At 45.2% G+C, this 22532-nt stretch overlaps 1 protein-coding gene across 1 annotated transcript in view; it reads right to left on the bottom strand.

The window, feature by feature from the left end:
- LOC141258483 (adhesion G-protein coupled receptor F3-like) overlaps positions 1-22532 on the bottom strand; it is a 65401-nt gene that overhangs the window by 29199 nt on the left and 13670 nt on the right. The window contains exons 4-7 of the mRNA XM_073673476.1: positions 21228-21331; positions 18320-18378; positions 18102-18232; positions 15516-15743 (exon numbers count right to left, since the gene is read on the bottom strand). Of these exons, the coding sequence (XP_073529577.1) occupies positions 15516-15743; positions 18102-18232; positions 18320-18378; positions 21228-21331 (522 nt within the window). The remainder of the gene's footprint in view (positions 1-15515; positions 15744-18101; positions 18233-18319; positions 18379-21227; positions 21332-22532) is intronic.

Raw genomic sequence — 22532 nt, 5'->3', positions numbered from 1 at the left:
AGCCTGCCACCAACCCACCCCCAGGCTGCAATACCATACTGCTTGCTTGCTTGCACTTTAAATTGGGCCTTTTAGGCATGTGGAGGCGGAATCTGGCCACCACGCCATAGCTGTGTCGGCGGCCTGGTATCCATACTCAGTCCCCAGCCGCCTGGTGGCCGGGTGTCCCCGCTTGCTCCCCAGCCTCCAGGGGGTGGCCGGGTGTCCATACTCGGTCCCCAGCCACCCCTATTTGTCCCGGTAACCTTTCCCACACTTTTCTTAGCCTGGCCTGCTTTAGGGCAGCATTGGCCGAGCCCACCGGACTATCAGACTCCTCCGGTGGGCCCTGGCTTCTCCATCAGGGGAGTTGAGAGTGCCAAGGTGAGGAGCATGATGAGGATGATAGAAGTTAGCATCTGCTTTGTTTTGTTGTAATGCAAGCGCATGTATGTAGTAGTGGCTAGGCCTGAGGTGGTCAGCGTTTTGGTGCATATCCTACCTCCTCCGAGGATTGCTGGATGTTTTCCTGCTACTATCCAAGTTCTATGACTCCCGTTAAAACAAAGCTTCAAGTGATAAATGATGGATGAGGTAGTGGCAAAGGAGAAAAAGCAGGAGGAACAGGGACCATTCACATCAATATCAGGCCAGTCAACCAGATATGTCTTGTAGGATATGTTTCTGTAACAAAAGGAGCGGTTCGGCTACACAGTTATAGGGCATACAGTGAGTGCAATGCCTACCAAAAATTTTGAGCCACTCCAATGCCCCTTGGAAATGACATGGAGGTCAGAGGGCGTTAACTAAACCTTTTTTTCCATTTATAGCAACTGGGTCTCCTGTGCACTGTTGGCCTAAGCAGTAAATGGAAGGCTTTCCAAAAATTATGCGGAACTGCAATGCCCCTTACAAGAGCCATGTGTGGCACCCCAGGGGTCTGGTCACCACAGTAATAGAGATATTACGTCGGAGAGCAAGTGGGAGGTTTCCTGGTCAGGGTCCCTTAAACATGCAACATCCTCCTGCTCCAGTCCTGGGAGGGGAGAATTCTGCCCTTATAAACTGGATATGGGGCGGGGTTGAGTGAGTCAGAGAACAGAGAACAGTCAGAGTCAGAGTGAGAGCAAGGGAAAGTAACAGCAAGGAGCTCTGTAGGAGCTAGGAGCTAAAGATCAGGGGCTGGAAGCTGAGCAGAGCTCGCCCTGGCAGAAGACAATAGGAACCGAACACAGGAGTTCGAGGCTGTGAGGACTTATATATCCAGCAGCAGAAACCAGCCGGCAGGGGATTTCAGGTCCTCTGGCCATAGAAGCCTGGAGGCTCAGTCACAAGCAAGGGACCAGCACCGCCGTCGTGGAGAGGAGGCTAACAGAAGGCCCCAAGTCACCAGCCATACGGGTGAGCACTACACGGTACACTCAGGGACGTGGAATACTTCTACCCGCTTACAGCAAGGTAGCCAGGAAGAGTGCAGACAGATGGGGAGGCCTACAACTCCACCTGGCCAGGGGAACTCCTGCTTGCTCACAGACTGACCAGGCCTCTTATGCTAGCCAGTACTCCCGGGAGGGTCTACCTTATAATCATCGGTAAAGACCCTGAACTGCACTGCAAAGACTCTGAGTCGTTCCTGCTGCGCTCGTGCACCATCACCCCCATCATCCACACTCACTGCCCTGAGGCTATACTCCTCCCGTGGGGAGTTATCCCATTCTCTGCTGCGCACACAACACCAGCCTCAGCGGTCTGCCTTGCAGCGGTGGTACTCCCTGACCGCAATCCACGGGTGGCGCAGTCGGACAATTAACCTCAAAACCTAAGAAAGACTGCCACTGGTTTGACCAGCCTGAGCCACGGGACCGGGTCCCCGCCACGAAGACTACAGACCCCAGAGACCCGGCACCGGGTATCCCACACACGTGTACACACGGCGCAGGGGGCGCGTCACATGCAGTACAGCATATTACAAACATAAGTCCCATTATTGGGGAGTGGGTGTCCCATAGTATTTGCTTATGCCTTGCAAGCAAAAGCTGCCAAAAATTAGGACGGAGCAACTTGCAATGCCCCTTACAAGAGCCATGCAGTACAGCATATTACAAACATAAGTCCCATTATTGGGGAGTGGGTCTCCCATAGTATTTGCTTATGCTTTCCAAGCAAAAGCTGCCAAAAATTAGGATGGAGCAACTTGCAATGCCCCTTACAAGAGCCATGCAGTACAGCATATTACAAACATAAGTCCCATTATTGGGGAGTGGGTGTCCCATAGTATTTGCTTATGCCTTGCAAGCAAAAGCTGACAAAAATTAGGAAGGAGCAACTTGCAATGCCCCTTACAAGAGCCATGCAGTACAGCATATTAAAAACATTATTCCCATTATTGGGGAGTGGGTCTCCCCTAGTATTTGCTTATGCTTTCAAAGCAAAAGCTGCCAAAAATTAGGACGGAGCAACTTGCAATGCCCCTTACAAGAGCCATGCAGTACAGCATATTACAAACATAAGTCCCATTGTTGGGGAGTGGGTCTCCCATAGTATTTGCTTATGCTTTCCAAGCAAAAGCTGCCAAAAATTAGGACGGAGCAACTTGCAATGCCCCTTACAAGAGCCATGGAGTACAGCATATTACAAACATAAGTCCCATTATTGGGGAGTGGGACTCCCATAGTATTTGCTTATGCTTTCCAAGCAAAAGCTGCCAAAAATTAGGACGGAGCAACTTGCAATGTCCCTTACAAGAGCCATGCAGTACAGCATATTACAAACATAAGTCCCATTATTGGGGAGTGGGTCTCCCATAGTATTTGCTTATGCCTTGCAAGCAAAAGCTGCCAAAAATTAGGACGGAGCAACTTGCAATGCCCCTTACAAGAGCCATGCAGTACAGCATATTACAAACATAAGTCCCATTATTGGGGAGTGGGTGTCCCATAGTATTTGCTTATGCTTTGCAAGCAAAAGCTGCCAAAAATTAGGACGGAGCAACTTGCAATGCCCCTTACAAGAGCCATGCAGTACAGCATATTACAAACATAAGTCCCATTATTGGGGAGTGGGTCTCCCATAGTATTTGCTTATGCCTTGCAAGCAAAAGCTGCCAAAAATTAGGACGGAGCAACTTGCAATGCCCCTTACAAGAGCCATGCAGTACAGCATATTACAAACATAAGTCCCATTATTGGGGAGTGGGTCTCCCATAGTATTTGCTTATGCTTTCCAAGCAAAAGCTGCTAAAAATTAGGATGGAGCAATTTGCAATGCCCCTTACAAGAGCAATGCAGTACAGCATATTACAAACATAAGTCCCATTATTGGGGAGTGGGTGTCCCATAGTATTTGCTTATGCCTTGCAAGCAAAAGCTGACAAAAATTAGGAAGGAGCAACTTGCAATGCCCCTTACAAGAGCCATGCAGTACAGCATATTACAAACATAAGTCCCATTATTGGGGAGTGGGTCTCCCCTAGTATTTGCTTATGCTTTCCAAGCAAAAGCTGCCTAAAATTAGGACGGAGCAACTTGCAATGGCCCTTACAAGAGCCATGCAGTACAGCATATTACAAACATAAGTCCCATTATTGGGGAGTGGGTCTCCCATAGTATTTGCTTATGCTTTCCAAGCAAAAGCTGCCAACAATTAGGACGGAGCAACTTGCAATACCCCTTACAAGAGCCATGCAGTACAGCATATTACAAACATAAGTCCCATTATTGGGGAGTCGGTCTCCCATAGTATTTGCTTATGCCTTGCAAGCAAAAGCTGCCAAAAATTAGGACGGAGCAACTTGCAATGCCCCTTACAAGAGCCATGCAGTACAGCATATTAAAACATAAGTCCCATTATTGGGGAGTGGGTCTCCCATAGTATTTGCTTATGCTTTCCAAGCAAAAGCTGCCAAAAATTAGGACGGAGCAACTTGCAATGTCCCTTACAAGAGCCATGCAGTACAGCATATTACAAACATAAGTCCCATTATTGGGGAGTGGGTCTCCCATAGTATTTGCTTATGCCTTGCAAGCAAAAGCTGCCAAAAATTAGGACGGAGCAACTTGCAATGCCCCTTACAAGAGCCATGCAGTACAGCATATTAAAACATAAGTCCCATTATTGGGGAGTGGGTGTCCCATAGTATTTGCTTATGCTTTGCAAGCAAAAGCTGCCAAAAATTAGGACGGAGCAACTTGCAATGCCCCTTACAAGAGCCATGCAGTACAGCATATTACAAACATAAGTCCCATTATTGGGGAGTGGGTGTCCCATAGTATTTGCTTATGCTTTCCAAGCAAAAGCTGCCAAAAATTAGGATGGAGCAACTTGCAATGCCCCTTACAAGAGCCATGCAGTACAGCATATTACAAACATAAGTCCCATTATTGGGGAGTGGGTGTCCCATAGTATTTGCTTATGCCTTGCAAGCAAAAGCTGCCAAAAATTAGGACGGAGCAACTTGCAATGCCCCTTACAAGAGCCATGCAATACAGCATATTACAAACATAAGTCCCATTATTGGGGAGTGGGTCTCCCATAGTATTTGCTTATGCCTTGCAAGCAAAAGCTGCCAAAAATTAGGACGGAGCAACTTGCAACGCCCCTTACAAGAGCCATGCAATACAGCATATTACAAACATAAGTCCCATTATTGGGGAGTGGGTCTCCCATAGTATTTGCTTATGCTTTCCAAGCAAAAGCTGCCAAAAATTAGGACGGAGCAACTTGCAATGCCCTTTACAAGAGCCATGCAGTACAGCATATTACAAACATAAGTCCCATTACTGGGGAGTGGGTCTCCCATAGTATTTGCTTGTGCTTTCCAAGCAAAAGCTGCCAAAAATTAGGACGGAGCAACTTGCAATGCCCCTTACAAGAGCCATGCAGTACAGCATATTACAAACATAAGTCCCATTATTGGGGAGTGGGTGTCCCCTAGTATTTGCTTATGCTTTCCAAGCAAAAGCTGCCAAAAATTAGGACGGAGCAACTTGCAATGCCCCTTACAAGAGCCATGCTGTACAGCATATTACAAACATAAGTCCCATTATTGGGGAGTGGGTCTCCCATAGTATTTGCTTATGCCTTGCAAGCAAAAGCTGCCAAAAATTAGGACGGAGCAACTTGCAATGCCCCTTACAAGAGCCATGCAGTACAGCATATTACAAACATAAGTCCCATTATTGGGGAGTGGGTCTCCCATAGTATTTGCTTATGCTTTCCAAGCAAAAGCTGCCAAAAATTAGGATGGAGCAACTTGCAATGCCCCTTACAAGAGCCATGCAGTACAGCATATTACAAACATAAGTCCCATTATTGGGGAGTGGGTGTCCCATAGTATTTGCTTATGCCTTGCAAGCAAAAGCTGACAAAAATTAGGAAGGAGCAACTTGCAATGCCCCTTACAAGAGCCATGCAGTACAGCATATTACAAACATAAGTCCCATTATTGGGGAGTGGGTCTCCCCTAGTATTTGCTTATGCTTTCCAAGCAAAAGCTGCCAAAAATTAGGACGGAGCAACTTGCAATGGCCCTTACAAGAGCCATGCAGTACAGCATATTACAAACATAAGTCCCATTATTGGGGAGTGGGTCTCCCATAGTATTTGCTTATGCTTTCCAAGCAAAAGCTGCCAAAAATTAGGACGGAGCAACTTGCAATGCCCCTTAAAAGAGCCATGCAGTACAGCATATTACAAACATAAGTCCCATTATTGGGGAGTCGGTCTCCCATAGTATTTGCTTATGCTTTCCAAGCAAAAGCTGCCAAAAATTAGGACGGAGCAACTTGCAATGCCCCTTACAAGAGCCATGCAGTACAGCATATTACAAACATAAGTCCCATTATTGGGGAGTGGGTCTCCCATAGTATTTGCTTATGCCTTGCAAGCAAAAGCTGCCAAAAATTAGGACGGAGCAACTTGCAATGCCCCTTACAAGAGCCATGCAGTACAGCATATTACAAACATAAGTCCCATTATTGGGGAGTGGGTGTCCCATAGTATTTGCTTATGCCTTGCAAGCAAAAGCTGACAAAAATTAGGAAGGAGCAACTTGCAATGCCCCTTACAAGAGCCATGCAGTACAGCATATTACAAACATAAGTCCCATTATTGGGGAGTGGGTCTCCCATAGTATTTGCTTATGCCTTGCAAGCAAAAGCTGCCAAAAATTAGGACGGAGCAACTTGCAATGCCCCTTACAAGAGCCATGCAGTACAGCATATTAAAACATAAGTCCCATTATTGGGGAGTGGGTGTCCCATAGTATTTGCTTATGCTTTGCAAGCAAAAGCTGCCAAAAATTAGGACGGAGCAACTTGCAATGCCCCTTACAAGAGCCATGCAGTACAGCATATTACAAACATAAGTCCCATTATTGGGGAGTGGGTGTCCCATAGTATTTGCTTATGCTTTCCAAGCAAAAGCTGCCAAAAATTAGGATGGAGCAACTTGCAATGCCCCTTACAAGAGCCATGCAGTACAGCATATTACAAACATAAGTCCCATTATTGGGGAGTGGGTCTCCCATAGTATTTGCTTATGCTTTCCAAGCAAAAGCTGCCAAAAATTAGGACGGAGCAACTTGCAATGCCCCTTACAAGAGCCATGCAGTACAGCATATTACAAACATAAGTCCCATTATTGGGGAGTGGGTGTCCCATAGTATTTGCTTATGCCTTGCAAGCAAAAGCTGCCAAAAATTAGGAAGGAGCAACTTGCAATGCCCCTTACAAGAGCCATGCAGTACAGCATATTACAAACATAAGTCCCATTATTGGGGAGTGGGTCTCCCCTAGTATTTGCTTATGCTTTCCAAGCAAAAGCTGCCAAAAATTAGGACGGAGCAACTTGCAATGCCCCTTACAAGAGCCATGCAGTACAGCATATTACAAACATAAGTCCCATTATTGGGGAGTGGGTCTCCCATAGTACTTGCTTATGCTTTCCAAGCAAAAGCTGCCAAAAATTAGGACGGAGCAACTTGCAATGCCCCTTACAAGAGCCATGCAGTACAGCATATTACAAACATAAGTCCCATTATTGGGGAGTGGGTGTCCCATAGTATTTCCTTATGCCTTGCAAGCAAAAGCTGCCAAAAATAAGGACGGAGGAACTTGCAATGCTGGCACCCTGATGGTATAGTGGTGGTGGAGGCTGAGGATAAGGAGAAGAAGATAAAACAGCCGAAACGAGGAAGCGTATACCCATGTGTGGGTGTGAAGCGGTGCATGTGAATACACCTCCCGAAATAACACAGTGGATTTGACTTTATGTCACTCTGCTGTCATTTGGTGGTGATGAGAAGTCTGGCCCAATCCAGCCCTTGTTCATTTTGATAAGGGTCAGCTTGTCAGCATTGTCAGTTGACAGGCGAGTGCGCTTATCAGTTGTAATTCCCCCAGCGGCACTAAAAACACGTTCCGATAACATGCTAGCGGCAGGGCAGGCCAGGACCTCCAAGGCGTACAGAGCGAGTTCATTCCAAGTGTCCAGCTTGGATACCCAATAATTAAAAGGCACAGAGGAATCACGGAGGACGCTGGTACGGTCGGCAAGGTACTCCCTCACCATCTTTTGAAACTTTCCACTCCTTGTGAGAGTACCCCACGCCTCAGGGCCTGTAAGCTGGGCGGGTGTCAGAAAACCGTCCCAGAACATTGACAGTGTTACCCTGCCTCTGCTGGACTGGAGTTGCATCTCTCTAGCCTGTACTCCTTAGGCAACGAACTGTGACCTCTGCCGTTACCGTGTTCAGATGGGAATTTTTTTTAGAGTTCTGCAGCAAGGGCCTTCTGGTACTGCCCCATTTTTGTAGACCTCTCCACCTCAGGAATAAGAGAGTGAAAGTTCTCCTTGTAGCGGGGGTCTACAAGTGTCACCGACCAGTAATGACTGTCACCCAACATTTTGACAACGCGAGGGTCACGGTTAAGGCAGCGTAACATAAAGTCAGCCATGCGTGCCAGACGGGTAACGGGCAAGATTTCCGTGTCCTCACCAAGATGACGACTGACCATGCTCTCCTCCTCCTCTTACTCCTCCCCCCTGTCCTCAGGCCACCCACGCTGAACCGACGGTATGACACTTGTACAGGTACTACCGTCTACAACGCATGATAGCAGCTCCTGTTCTTCCTCCTCCTGCTCCTCTTCCTCCTCTCCCTCATTGTCCCCCAATGCACGTTGGGATGAGATGAGGCTGGGCTGTGTGTAATCGCCCGCTACGGCTTCTTGATCCATCTCATCATACTCTGGCTGCAATGCCTCCTCTTTAATTCTCTGCAGAGAGTGTTGCAAAAGACAGACAAGTGGAATGCTGACACTAATGATGGCGTCATCGCCACTCACCATCTTGGTGGCCTCCTCAAAGTTTGTCAGGATGGTACATATGTCAGACATCCAGGTCCACTCCTGAGGTCTTATGTGTGGAGTCTGACCTGAATATCGACGGCCTTGTTGCAGCTGGTACTCCACAACTGCTCTCTTCTGCTCACAAATCCTTTGCAACATGTGGAGGGTAGAGTTCCAACGTGTGGGGACATCACACACCAGTCGGTGTGCCGGAAGCTGCAAACGCTGCTGCAACACAGCAAGGGCGGCGGAAGCTGTAGCCAACTTGCGAAAATGAGCTGACAGGCGGCGTACTTTCACGAGCAGATCTGGCAACTCGGGGTACGATTTAAGAAACCGCTGAACCACGAGGTTAAGCACATGAGCCAGGCATGGTACGTGTGTGATCTCACCTCGCCTCAGAGCCGCCACCAGGTTACGGCCATTGTCACACACGACCATGCCTGGATGTAGGTTCAGCGGTCTCAGCCACAGATCTGCCTGCTCTTTCACAGCTGTCCACAACTCACAAGCAGTGTGAGGTTTATCACCTAAGCTTATGAGTTTCAGCACAGCCTGTTGCCGCTTGGCGGAGGCAGTACTGCAATGCTTCCAGCTTGTAACTGATGTGGTGATATCTGAGATGGAGGCTGAACATGAGGAGGAGGAGGAGGATGCGCAGGAGCTGTACACTGTGGGGGCAACTCTGACTGACATAGGGCCCGCAATCCTCGGTGTGGGGAGGATGTGTTCCGTCCCAAGGTCCGACTGGGTCCCGGCTTCCACTATGTTTACCCAGTGTGCCGTCAGAGAGATGTACCATCCCTGGCCACAAGCACTTGTCCACGTGTCCGTTGTCAGGTGGACTCTCCCAGTAACTGCGTTGTTGAGGGCACGGCAGATGCTTTGGGACACGTGCTTGTGTAGTGCGGGGATGGCACACCGGGCAAAATAGTGTCGGCTGGGGACCGAGTACCGAGGGACGGCAACCGCCATAAGATTGCGGAAGGATTCCGTCTCCACCAGCCAAAAAGGCAGCATTTCCAACGCAAGCAGTCGTGAAATGTGCGAATTTAGGACTGTGGCCTGCGGGGCGTTAGCTGCGAATTTCCGCTTTCGTTCAAAGGTCTGGGATATGGACAATTGAACCCTGCGATGGGACGTGGACGTGGACGTTGATGCCGTTTCTTGAGAAACTGCCATAACAAGTGAAGACTGAGAGGAGGGGGCATCTTTACATGCAGTATGGACAGGGGATTGCCTTGCACACACAACAGGGGGTTCTATTGCACGCACAACAGTGGAAGAAGCAGTGGTGACACCCGCTGACACTGGTCGTGGACCCTGGGTTTCGCCCCACAAAGTCGGGTGCTTTGCTGCCATGTGCCTGATCATGCTGGTGGTGGTCAGGCTGGTAGTTTTGTCACCCCTGCCGATGCTGGCATGGATGGTGGAACTATGGCCTTTTTGGGGTTATCAGCAGAGTCTTTAAAAAAATTCCAGACTCTGGAAGATCTACCGCTTGTACTGGCAACGTCCCTCGTGTTGGTGTTACGGGGAACGGTTGCCTGCCTTCTGTCAGCGGCCACCACACTGCTTCTTCCTGCCTGTTGGGGTACTCTGCCTCCCTCCCCCTGTGTGCTGCTGGCCTCACTCTGCATGTCCTCCTTCCACGTTGGGTCAGTTACTAGATCATCCACCACCTCCTCCTCTTCCACTTGCGCACCACGATCCTCCTCCTCACTTCCTGGCAATTGTGTCTCGTCATCGTCTACCTCTTGTGACAGATTGCCAATGTCGACTTCCTGTGGCCGTGGCTGTTCAAATATTTGGGCATCGCAACATGGGATCTCCTCTTCCACCACTTCAAGCGTATCAGGCGAGGGGCCCAAATATGGAAATGGACCAGTGAACAGCTCTTCAGCGTGTCCAAGTGTGGGATCACTTGCTGTCTGACGACACTCAGCAAGGTGGGAGGAAGGAGCATCAGGGTGAGGAGGAGTATGCGGTCGAGACTCACGGCTACTAAGAGTTGACCGTGTGGAAGACAGACCGGAGGTGGTGGTGCCCAGGTAACTGGAAGTATTATCTGCTATCCAATTAATAACCTGTTCACACTGATCAGTTCTCAATACTGGTGTTGTTCTGTGCTTCCCTAGCAATTCGGTCAAAAAGTGGGAGCGAGAAGATGTGGCTGTTGGTTGTGGCACATTTTCACCTTGGCCACGGCCCCGTCCTCTGCACGAACCATCACCAGAACGTCCACTTCCACGTCCCTTGCCACGCGCCTTGCCCATTGTAAATGAAGTAAAATAGCTTACACTTGCACTATCAATGGAAAAAGGGTAATAAAGAGTAGATTGGAACCGTGGAAGAGGAAAACCACAGTTATTGTTTACTGGGGTATACCACACTTTTTTAAATAGAGATATTTGCGGCTGAACAGTGAGCGACACACTCAAACTGCTTTTTTTTAGATACCAAAGGCCCAAAACTGGATAGTACAGCGATTTGACCCGTGGAACTGCGAAACCACACTGGGATGTCGGGCCTACACAAGACTATTTTCAACAGATATATTTTTGTGTCACAACAGTCAGGAGACACTACTGTTTTTCTTTACGGAAAAAACTACCAAAAGCTGAATAATAGAGATTTTTTACCGTGGGATGGCAAAACCACAGTTATTGTTTACTGGGGTATACCACACTTTTTTAAATAGAGATATTTGCGGCTGAACAGTGAGCGACACACTCAAACTGTTTTTTTTTTAGATACAAATGGCCCAAAATGGATAATACAGAGGTTTGAACCGTGGAAGTGCAAAACAACACTTCTGTTTCTCTAGCCTACACCAGACTATTTTCAACAGTTATATTTGTGTCTGACAAATCAGAGACACGCTTTTTTTTGGGGGGGGGGGACACACCAAAAGGTTAATAAGACGGGTATTTGTACAGTGTGAAGGAGGAAAAAAAAAGGAGGATTTAGATGAAAAAAAAAGGATTTTTCCTGGCCCCCGACACCTGGTGCTAAGTCCAGCAATTTCAGCAACAGGAGCACACAGGACTGTAGTGCAACGTTTGCTGGTATAACCACTGTGTCTCCTATACCAGAGGTCCCCAACCGCCGGTCCGCGGACCAGGACCGGGCCGTTGGGGTTTTTCAGCCGGTCCGCGGCACCGCCACAGACAATCACTAAACATTGACAGTGTGCTCTGGTCTGCGGTGGCTCAGAGCACACTGTGTGGGGTGGATGCTGCCCCCTGTTCTAGACTCCCGCAGGGTAGACCTGTAGAGGACCTGTGATGACATCAAGGTACATAACTGTGATGTCACCACAGGTCCTGAAGCAGGATGAAGCAGGGGCGGAACTACCGCCCGTGCAGCCAGTTCATTGAACAGGGGCCCTGAGGGAGAGGGTCCCCTCCAGCCTCCAGCAGGGCCGCCATCAGGGCATGACTGCCCTGACTCCAGTATGGGGCCCGGCCGGTAGGAGCCCCCTCGGAGCCCCCCTCTTGTGCGTCTCTCTCCTCATGGGGCCCCCGGCCCCATGCAAAGCGCCGGGTCCAGGACATCTCATAATTCCTCTGACTTCCGGTCATGTGACGGCGCCGTCACATGACCGGAAGGCAGGAGAACCTGGTGTCAGCGATTTGGACGAGCGCCAGGATTCTGCAGGGATCGCATGGGGGTAAGTATAACAAGTTTTATTTTTTTTTAAATACAATTAACTAGGAGTGGGGGGAATGGGAGATGCACATGGGGGGAGGGGAGAGATGAGAGATGCACATGGGGGAGGGGAGAGATGAGAGATCCACATGGGGGGGAGGGGAGAGATGAGAGATGCACATGGGGGGGAGGGGAGAGATGAGAGATGCACATGGGGGGGAGGGGAGAGATGAGAGATGCACATGGGGGGAGGGGAGAGATGAGAGATGCACATGGGGGGGAGGGGAGAGATGAGAGATGCACATGGGGGGAGGGGAGAGATGAGAGATGCACATGGGGGGGAGGGGAGAGATGAGAGATGCACATGGGGGGAGGGGAGCGATGAGAGATAAAAATGGGGGAGGGGAGAGATGAGAGATGCACATGGGGGAGGGGAGAGATGAGAGATGCACATGGGGGGGAGGGGAGAGATGAGAGATGCACATGGGGGGGAGAGATGAGAGATGCACATGGGGGGAGGGGAGAGATGCACATGGGGGGAGGGGAGATATGAGAGATGCACATGGGGGGAGGGGAGAGATGAGAGATGCACATGGGGGGAGGGGAGAGATGAGAGATGCACATGGGGGGAGGGGAGAGATGAGAGATGCACATGGGGGGGAGGGGAGAGATGAGAGATGCACGGGGGGGTGAGAGATGCACGGGGGGGATGAGAGATGCACGGGGGGGATGAGAGATGCACGGGGGGGTGAGAGATGCACGGGGGGGATGAGAGATGCACGGAGGGGATGAGAGATGCATGGGGGGTGGATGAGAGATGCACGGGGGGGTGAGAGATGCACGGAGGGGATGAGAGATGCACAGGGGGTGGATGAGAGATGCACGGAGGGGGATGAGAGATGCACGGGGGGGATGAGAGATGCACGGGGGGATGAGAGATGCACGGGGGGGATGAGAGATGCACGGGGGGATGAGAGATGCACGGGGGGGATGAGAGATGCACGGAGGGGATGAGAGATGCACGGGGGGTGGATGAGAGATGCACGGGGGGGATGAGAGATGCACGGGGGGTGGATGAGAGATGCACGGGGGGGTGAGAGATGCACGGAGGGGGATGAGAGATGCACGGGGGGTGAGCTGCACATAGGGGGGTGAGAGATGCACATGGGGGGGGTTATGTTTACATAACTTTGTTGCCTTATGAAGGGCGGGGGGGGCCCCCAAAAATTTCTTGCACAGGGGCCCACTACAGTCTGTGTCCGCCCCTGGGATGAAGTAAATGCAGCTGAACAGCAGCTGTCAGGACAGCTGCCCTGTCCTGCTGCAGGGCGTGATGGGGCCTCAGTGATGCGGCTCCTGGCACAGCACATTATGTGGGGCTCCTGGCATAGCTCCTGGCGGGGACCTGGTCTACACTATATGATAAGTATGCACTAAACTCCAAATCCCTCCATTACCCCGCCCCCATATGACCAAAGCCCCGCCCACCCCACCCCCTCCTTGCTGGGCCATGGAAAAATGATCTTGCTTCAAGCCGGTCCCTGGTGCAAAAAAGGTTGGGGACCACTGTCCTATACAGCCTGCCTGCCTGATATCTGGGATGGATATTAGTCCTGAAAAGGACTGTTTGTTTGTTCTGGCAGCCTTTACAGACCCTACACTAACTATTTCGCAGTTTATATCTCTCCCTAAATCAGCAGCGCTGTCCCTACACTGTCTAATCCGGAGCGACTGTGTCCAAGATGGCGGCGCCCGGTTTTAAATACTCGAGGTGACGCTGTGCGGCCAGCCAATCACTGTAATGCCCACAAGCAACATGGCTGCGGCATTACAGTGACTGGCTGGCAATCCCTGCATGTTCATTGGCTCTGTAAAGAGCGCCAAACATGCAGGGCGGAGACCCGAGCTCCCGCCCGAGTAACCCGGAAATGCTCGGTGCTCGCCGAACATCCCGAGTAGCGTGATGCTCGGGCGAGTACCGAGCAGTGTCGAGCATGCTCGCTCAACAGTAGTAACAATGCTTTGAACTTTTGACTTTCAGGCTCCATATCTCACCATCCACTACTGCTTCCAACTTGAGACTACAATCATGTTATAGACATCATCTTGGCTATCTCATACATAAATTTGACTTTCAACTATTTAGCATATGATTAGTTATGCAGATTCTTGTCATGTCACTGCATTATTACTGTTTTGCTCCTAAAAACCTAAATTTTAATTTTTATTATTTCGTTAGTTTTTTGTAAATCCACCTTTGGCTTTCGACACTGCCTGAATCCTTCTGGGCACGATCTCGATCAGACTCAAACATGTCTCACCGAAATCTGATCCCAGGTCTCTTCTACACGTTCCCAAAGTTGGTGCATGGTCGACTCACTTGGGTATGTATACAATTTTTTCTTCAACTCTACCCACAATTGTTCAATTGGGTTGAGGTCTGGTGACTGTGGGGGACAATCCAGTACCAAGAATTTTATGGTAGCTAACTCTAATAAGTGGCACGAGATAGCCCACTTTTTTCTTCCTTAACATTTTGGGTATATGAAAAAGGAGTTTTGCAATTTAAGTTGTGGGGCTACATTTAGGCACCACCACATATTTAGTGAAATCCAATTCTTAAAGGACACCTAGGACATCTAAGGAGAAGGACTTGGGTAATCTGCTTACAAGTAAGCTAAACAGCGGTGCTCAATGTCAGGCGGTAGCTGCAAAAGCAAACAAGATTTTTAGGGTGTACAAAAAATAGAGAGAAAGTCCTGTAATATAAATGTTTAACCCTCAATAAATCCCTTGTGAGATCACATCTTGAATATGGAATCCAGTTTTGGGTTCTACATTTTAAAAAGGATATTGGGAAGTTAGAGTCAGTTTAAAAGCAGGCAACTAGATTAGGGATGGAGGTCTCTCATATGATGAGAGGTTGGAAAAGTTGGATTGATTTATTTTATTTAGCTTATAAAAAAAGACTCCAAAGAGGGGATCTCATTTATATGTATAAATACATGTGTGGTCAATACAAAGAACTGCCACATGATTTATTCCTTCTACGGATCTTACACAGGACCAGGGAACATTCATTAAATATGGAGGAAAAGTGATTTTGGCAGTTAAATAGGAAAGGGTTCTTTACAGAGAGAGCAGTCAGACTGTGGTATACCCTACCACAAGAGGTAGTAATGGCAGATACTACTGTGTGTCAATATTTAGGTAAGGGCTGGATGCTTTTCTCACAACAATGGCATTGTGTGCTATAGATAATCTAGCAATAGAAAATGTATAATTGATGGAGAAAGGTTGAACGTGATGGACCTATGTCTTACTTCAACCTATGTAACTTCGGTAGTCCCAAAAAGCTTCCTGAACTAACCTTGGATGTTCACGTCTGTGGTCAACCAGATGCTTCTTATATAACTAATATTACAATTTAGCAGATCTAATCTGTCTCAAGGTCCCCAGCAACCCTTAGTATTCACAGGGACTACTATACTAGGCTGTTACTTGGGTCGGGTGTAAAAATGTAGTGTAGCCACTGACCTTCCCACCATTGATCCGCCTTATTAATGATGAGAAAAGAGATGGTCTTATCTAACTGGACCTGCATTGTGATGTTCACGTTCTTCCCACCACTATAAATCATATTGGTGACATTACTGGCGGTCAGAAACCAGTTCACGGCACTGATTGACTCATTAATTTGACAGATAAGCTGGATGGGGTCCCAGTATTTTACTTCCTGGTTAATAGTCTCCATATATGCAACTCCTGCAAAAAAAATAAAGCTTAAGTTTGGTCAAGAATGTGATAGATCTTATCATATGCAGGAATACAGTAGTTATATTCTTGTACATAGGAGCAGTATTATAGTAGTTATATTCTTGTACATAAGAGCAGTATTATAGTAGCTATATTCTTGTACATATGGGGCAGTATTATAGTAGTTATATTCTTGTACATATGGGGCAGCATTATAGTAGTTATATTCTTGTACATAGGGGCAGGAATACAGTAGTTATATTCTTGTACATAGGAGCAGTATTATAGTAGCTATATTCTTGTACATATGGGGCAGCATTATAGTAGTTATATTCTTGTACATAGGGGCAGTATTATAGTAGTTATATTCTTGTACATAGGAGCAGTATTATAGTAGTTATAGTCTTGTACATAGGAGCAGTATTATAGTAGTTATATTCTTGTACATATGGGGCAGTATTATAGTAGTTATATTCTTGTACATAGGGGCAGTATTATAGTAGTTATATTCTTGTACATAGGGGCAGTGTTATAGTAGTTATATTCTTGTACATATGGGGCAGTATTATAGTAGTTATATTCTTGTACATAGGGGCAGTATTATAGTAGTTATATTCTTGTACATAGGGGGCAGTATTATAGTAGTTATATTCTTGTACATATGGGGCAGTATTATAGTAGTTATATTCTTGTACATAGGGGCAGTATTATAGTAGTTATATTCTTGTACATAGGGGGCAGTATTATAGTAGTTATATTCTTGTACATATGGGGCAGTATTATAGTAGTTATATTCTTGTACATATGGGGCAGCATTATAGTAGTTATATTCTTGTACATAGGGGCAGGAATACAGTAGTTATATTCTTGTACATAGGAGCAGTATTATAGTAGCTATATTCTTGTACATATGGGGCAGCATTATAGTAGTTATATTCTTGTACATAGGGGCAGTATTATAGTAGTTATAGTCTTGTACATAGGAGCAGTATTATAGTAGTTATATTCTTGTACATATGGGGCAGTATTATAGTAGTTATATTCTTGTACATAGGGGCAGTATTATAGTAGTTATATTCTTGTACATAGGGGCAGTGTTATAGTAGTTATATTCTTGTACATATGGGGCAGTATTATAGTAGTTATATTCTTGTACATAGGGGCAGTATTATAGTAGTTATATTCTTGTACATAGGGGGCAGTATTATAGTAGTTATATTCTTGTACATATGGGGCAGTATTATAGTAGTTATATTCTTGTACATAGGGGCAGTATTATAGTAGTTATATTCTTGTACATAGGGGCAGTATTATAGTAGTTATATTCTTGTACATAGGAGCAGTATTATAGTAGTTATATTCTTGTACATAGGAGCAGTATTATAGTAGTTATATTCTTGTACATAGGAGCAGTATCATAGTAGTTATATCCTTGTACATAGGAGCAGTATTATAGTAGTTATATTCTTGTTCATGGGGGCAGTATTATAGTAGTTATATTCTTGAACATAGGGGGCAGTATTATAGTAGTTATATTTTTGTACATAGGAGCAGTATTATAGTAGTTATATTCTTGTACATAGGAGCCGTATTATAGTAGTTATATTCTTGTACACAGGAGCAGTATTATAGTAGTTATATTCTTGTACATAGGAGCAGCATTATAGTAGTTATATTCTTGTACATAGGGGGCAGTATTATAGTAGTTATATTCTTGGACATAGGGGGCAGTATTATAGTAGTTATATTCTTGGACATAGGGGGCAGTATTATAGTAGTTATATTTTTGTACATAGGAGCAGTATTATAGTAGTTATATTCTTGTTCATGGGGGCAGTATTATAGTAGTTATATTCTTGAACATAGGGGGCAGTATTATAGTAGTTATATTTTTGTACATAGGAGCAGTATTATAGTAGTTATATTCTTGTACAAAGGGGCAGTATTATAGTAGTTATATTCTTGTTCATGGGGGCAGTATTATAGTAGTTATATTCTTGAACATAGGGGGCAGTATTATAGTAGTTATATTCTTGTACAAAGGGGCAGTATTATAGTAGTTATATTCTTGTTCATGGGGGCAGTATTATAGTAGTTATATTCTTGAACATAGGGGGCAGTATTATAGTAGTTATATTTTTGTATATAGGAGCAGTATTATAGCAGTTATATTCTTGGACATAGGGGCAGTATTATAGTAGTTATATTATTGTATAAAGAGTGAGTATTGCATTTGCAGTCATTATGTACATACTATGATGTATTATATTAGTTTTGTGAAGTAATATAATTTTTGAAGCTCGTTTAGTGAATTTATTCACAGGGGGAATTGAAGCTTTACCAATGCCTATGATCTGCAGTCTTTACCTGCTGTTAAGAGCTGTGATGAAATGGCGCCTGGAATTGATTGTATAGCCATAGTGTTGCTTGATGACATCTGAGACGCGGACAGTGCACCTGAAACCACCATCCTATAGATTGCAACCACGCTTCCTGGACTTAGAACAGTAGCAGTATACATCTTTAAACAACATCAATTAACTTTTTTGGAGCCATTTATTTCTTATTTTTATATTTTTTTTTACCTGAAACCAAGCACAGACACATTTAGAGGATTGCAGATCTTTGTATAGGCATTCAGGAGCTGCAAGAGACACCAGGGGCATAGGGTGATAAATCAGCATTTGTGGACCAACAGTTGGGTGTTGCCTTTTATTGTGGCAATCATTTTAATTGATTTTAATAATAAACTGGAAACAAGGTGGGATTCGAGTGGCAGAGGAGGATAAGGTACACAGAATAAGCAAAGAAATGGTAAGGATAGGGGGAATGTAACAGCAAAGAAAGGTCTGACACCAATAATTACAATTCATTTGCTATGGATAACAGCATGCAATAGTTAAACTTGAAATTTATGGTACATTTGGATAGTTTCACGTCATTTTGGGTAGTTGATAGAATAGGTAAAGTATTTGGTATTTATGTATCTTATGTATCTTATTGTTTATTGAATTCTTTGTTTCATGAAACGTTTAAAGACCTTAATTGGGAAGCAGTTATTCCAAAATTCCCACCTATTATTTATTGCATTGTTGAATTCATAAGAATTATGTAGAGATAATTTATCAACGAAACCTGGACGATAAAGAAACAAGACAGAAGAAGAACCAACGCCTTCAAATTGTAGTGCTGGAGAAGGATGTCATCAATACCATGGATGGCAAGAAGAACAAACAAACCAATTTTGGAAAAAATCAAGCCAGACATGTCACTGGAAGCAAGGATCACCATTATGGTTGGAAGAATAGAAGGAACAAGGTGAAGAGGAAGACCAGCAACCTAATGTCTTGATACAGTCATGATAACAGCGGAGAAGACCCTGGTGGACCTATCTAGGCTTGCACAAGGTCGATCATCTAACAGATCGTTCATCCAGCAAGTCATCATGGCTCGAGATCAAGCTGAAGACCGTTAATAATAATAATTTATCAACAACTTCAGAGATAGTTGATGGATCTGTTTTTTCCCCACGTAGTGGTAATGATGTGTTTTATCACCAGAAGTATATGTACAGTGATTAATTTAGATTTTTCTGTCAGGTGTTCAAGACTCATGGAGAGAAGAACCATTTGTCTAGAGAGCTTTATCTTGTTTGTTGTTAGTCTCATAATCAGTGTTGATATGGAGGGTATTGAGGGTTGGGTATTCCTGGAAAATGTGGAGTATTTCTCCTTGATGGACAAAATTTCTCCAACATCAGTGGGATTGGTTTGGGAAGGCTTTATGGACTTTAATAGGTAAGAAGTACCACCTAGATACTACTCTGTAATGAGTCTCGTGTAATGTGGTGCAGGTGACTGATTTGTAATGGCGCTGGTGGATGGCTATTTTCTTTAATGTAAGAATGAGGAATTTTGTCTGGAAGTAGTGGAGTCTTTGGATCACGTCCTTAGGTAATTTCCTTTGAAATGAAGTGCGATGGATTCTGTCATTTATGTCAGCCCTGTCTTCTATGTCAAGGATAGCTTTTTTAGTAAGTTCTTGGCAAATTTCAGCCAATTACTCTGTGATACCCTTTCAGGGATCCCAATCAGTTTGATGTTGTTGCGCCTGTTGTGGTCCTCTAAATCCTCTACCTGATACCTCAGTTCTTTGGTCTCCTCTTTTCAGGGAATATTGGTCTTTGGTGATATTGTCACTTGTCTTTAAGAGCTAGTCGATTTTGTTCTCATTTTTATCCATTCTATGATTAATGGATTCAATGGCCATTTCTAATGCACTACATTGCTTAAGCCCATCTGCATAGCCTCTTTAAAAACCTTTATTTTGTCCCATCTGGAAAGTTGCTTATTTTGGATTTTTGATGGAAAGGGTGAGTCATTGTCTGAACTAGATCTGTGTCTGTTTCCTTAATGGACCCGAAGAGGGATTCATGTCCTTTTTGTTTCTCTGTCATTTTACAAAATTTGCATGTACCACTCTCTTCTGATGACAGATACCTCATGGCTTGCTGAGCGTTGGCCGATTCACTTTCAGGTGATGTTGGCAACATGGGAGAGATGGCACTCAGCTTGTGTTTCTGCTGAAGCTCTTTACGTTGTGCCCGGTCACTTTTGGCACTTGTCTTGCTTTGTGTGGAGTCCCTCTCTGCTGTTTCTCCTTATCTTCTGCCGAGTTCATCTTAAGATTCCTTAGGGATTCCCATGCACATAGATGTAATTATTCTCTTCTTAATGTTGGAAATTCAGTCGCTTTGAGGTTTGAAATCAGGAGCTCTAGGTTATGCTGCCCACATGAGCAGTGTCCAAATCACACCCCATAGATGTTGCCTTTTAGAATCTCTCCTTTCCCTCCTTAATCTAAGTTAAACTTTTTTCTATATTGGAATGTCCAATAATTACCAACTATTGTAAAATAGTCAATCTATTTAAGAAAAATATGGCAATTTTTTTTCCATTTTATTTAACATAATTTCCAGCAACCAGACTTTTATACTTCAAAAAAATTCCAGACATTTCAGCTCTATCCTTACGGAATTGACCCCAAGAATGGACATTTCGAGGGTAGAGTTGCATAAACCCCTTTTAGCTAAATTGGTGGGATTGTCCAAGCAAAATCTATATTATTGGCATCTGTGTCCTGGCTGTACAGATACTGCTAAAAACAACTTGGCAGAAGTCATCCATATGCTGTGCTTTTAAAAGATTTTTCTAAAAATACATTTTGATAGAAAATCACTTTAAGAAATGTGGACATGTCTACTATTTTAAGCTCTTCAATTTCGCAAAAGTATAATATTGTATATTAAAAATTGTAGACAACTTAGGACATTTATACGATGTCTTGTCATACCTGCAACAGCTCAACCACCAAAACTGGTCCTCATGGCTGACTTTGTTTTGGTGATACTGAGAGGTTACCTTGTAGGCGGCACAAATTTGGCGTTTTTGCACCAACAATTCCTGGAATCAGGATAAGGTTGGAGATACTTACTGAAAGCGTTATATTGGTTGACATCCCTTGGTACTTTACCGAGGTTGGGTCTAGAAGATCTGTTGTAAAGGTTTCATTCAAGGTAATTGACCCCGTTATGTTAACTGGAGAAGTAAAAAAAATACAATTTCATGTTTATGAAACATGTAAAAAAAATATTGTAAAACTTTTAAAGGTAAATTTGAACCAATTTTGATTGGAAGTGACCACTCTTTAGGTCATCAGTAAATCTTACTTGGATGTATGGACAACCAGACCTTGTGTTATACCAGGCACAGTGGATGGTATCATGGAAGTCTTTGGTCAGGTATCCTAGAAATTTGATAGCAACTGAAGGGGGTAAGATAGTCCATGATCATTTTTGAGGTCTGACTTTGAAACACTCTTATAAGAAAAACCCCAAACAAGTCTAGTATTTTCTCTTATTTTACGTTTTTTTCCAGGGCTTCTAATTTTTTTTTAAATTGTTGGTGGTCCAAACTTTGACTTGAAATAAAAATACGTGAAATGCCTATTAGGGGCCTTATTGGGTTATGCTATTTAGCATTTGTCATACATTTATAAGATTTTGCATTACTTTTAACCCCTTTACCACCAGGAATGGTATTCATTACTGTCCTCGACTATGAAGGATGGGGACAAACAGCAAGATAGTGACGATTGGGGGCCTTCTGAGAACATAAGAGAAAGAGTATGCAATACACAGGAATCTCTAAAAAGTCACACAATTTTATTGATATAACAACAAGACAAAAAAAAGAAATATAAAAACATTTAAAAACCCCAAAGGATAAAAGAACAAGCAATGAAACCCTCACAGAAATGCAATGATTGCCTTTGTGGCGCCCCTGCAGGTCCAGTTGCCACAGAGGTACTGCATCTCACCCAGGGGTGTGGTACCCCACTCTCAGGTAAGGACGGAGTACTACCACACACCTACATCCAACATTACACCACTCCAGACCAGCAGGAGGGGCAAGATGCACTTGTCCACTGCTGAGCCCTGTCCCTGGCTAGAAGGGGGGGAACCAAGAGAGGGGGAACCATGTAGTGGGTGTGGGTGGAGGAAGAAGTTGAGTGGAGCACAGACAGAAAGGGTATAAAAGACAGAGAGAAACATTTAGAAGGTTCCAGTCCTGCTTGGGAGAGCAGTGCAGAAGGGTCCATGCTCCTGGCTCCAGTGCTTGGAGCAGGAGTTCAGTAGAGAGAGAGGAGTCGGGCCTAGTGAGAGAGGCCCAGGAGGAAAGTGAGGAAAGAGGAGAGAGGAGCAGTGGGACAGGCTCCAGAGAGACAGAAGGGATCCCA

Source organism: Phyllobates terribilis, unplaced genomic scaffold (genome assembly GCF_046119375.1).
Source record: "Phyllobates terribilis strain yellow unplaced genomic scaffold, ASM4611937v1 Scaffold_3__8_contigs__length_932513732, whole genome shotgun sequence".
NCBI classification, from domain to species: Eukaryota; Metazoa; Chordata; class Amphibia; order Anura; family Dendrobatidae; genus Phyllobates; species Phyllobates terribilis.
The sequence above is the reverse complement of the archived record's forward strand: the minus strand, read 5'-3'. Positions and strand labels throughout refer to the sequence as shown.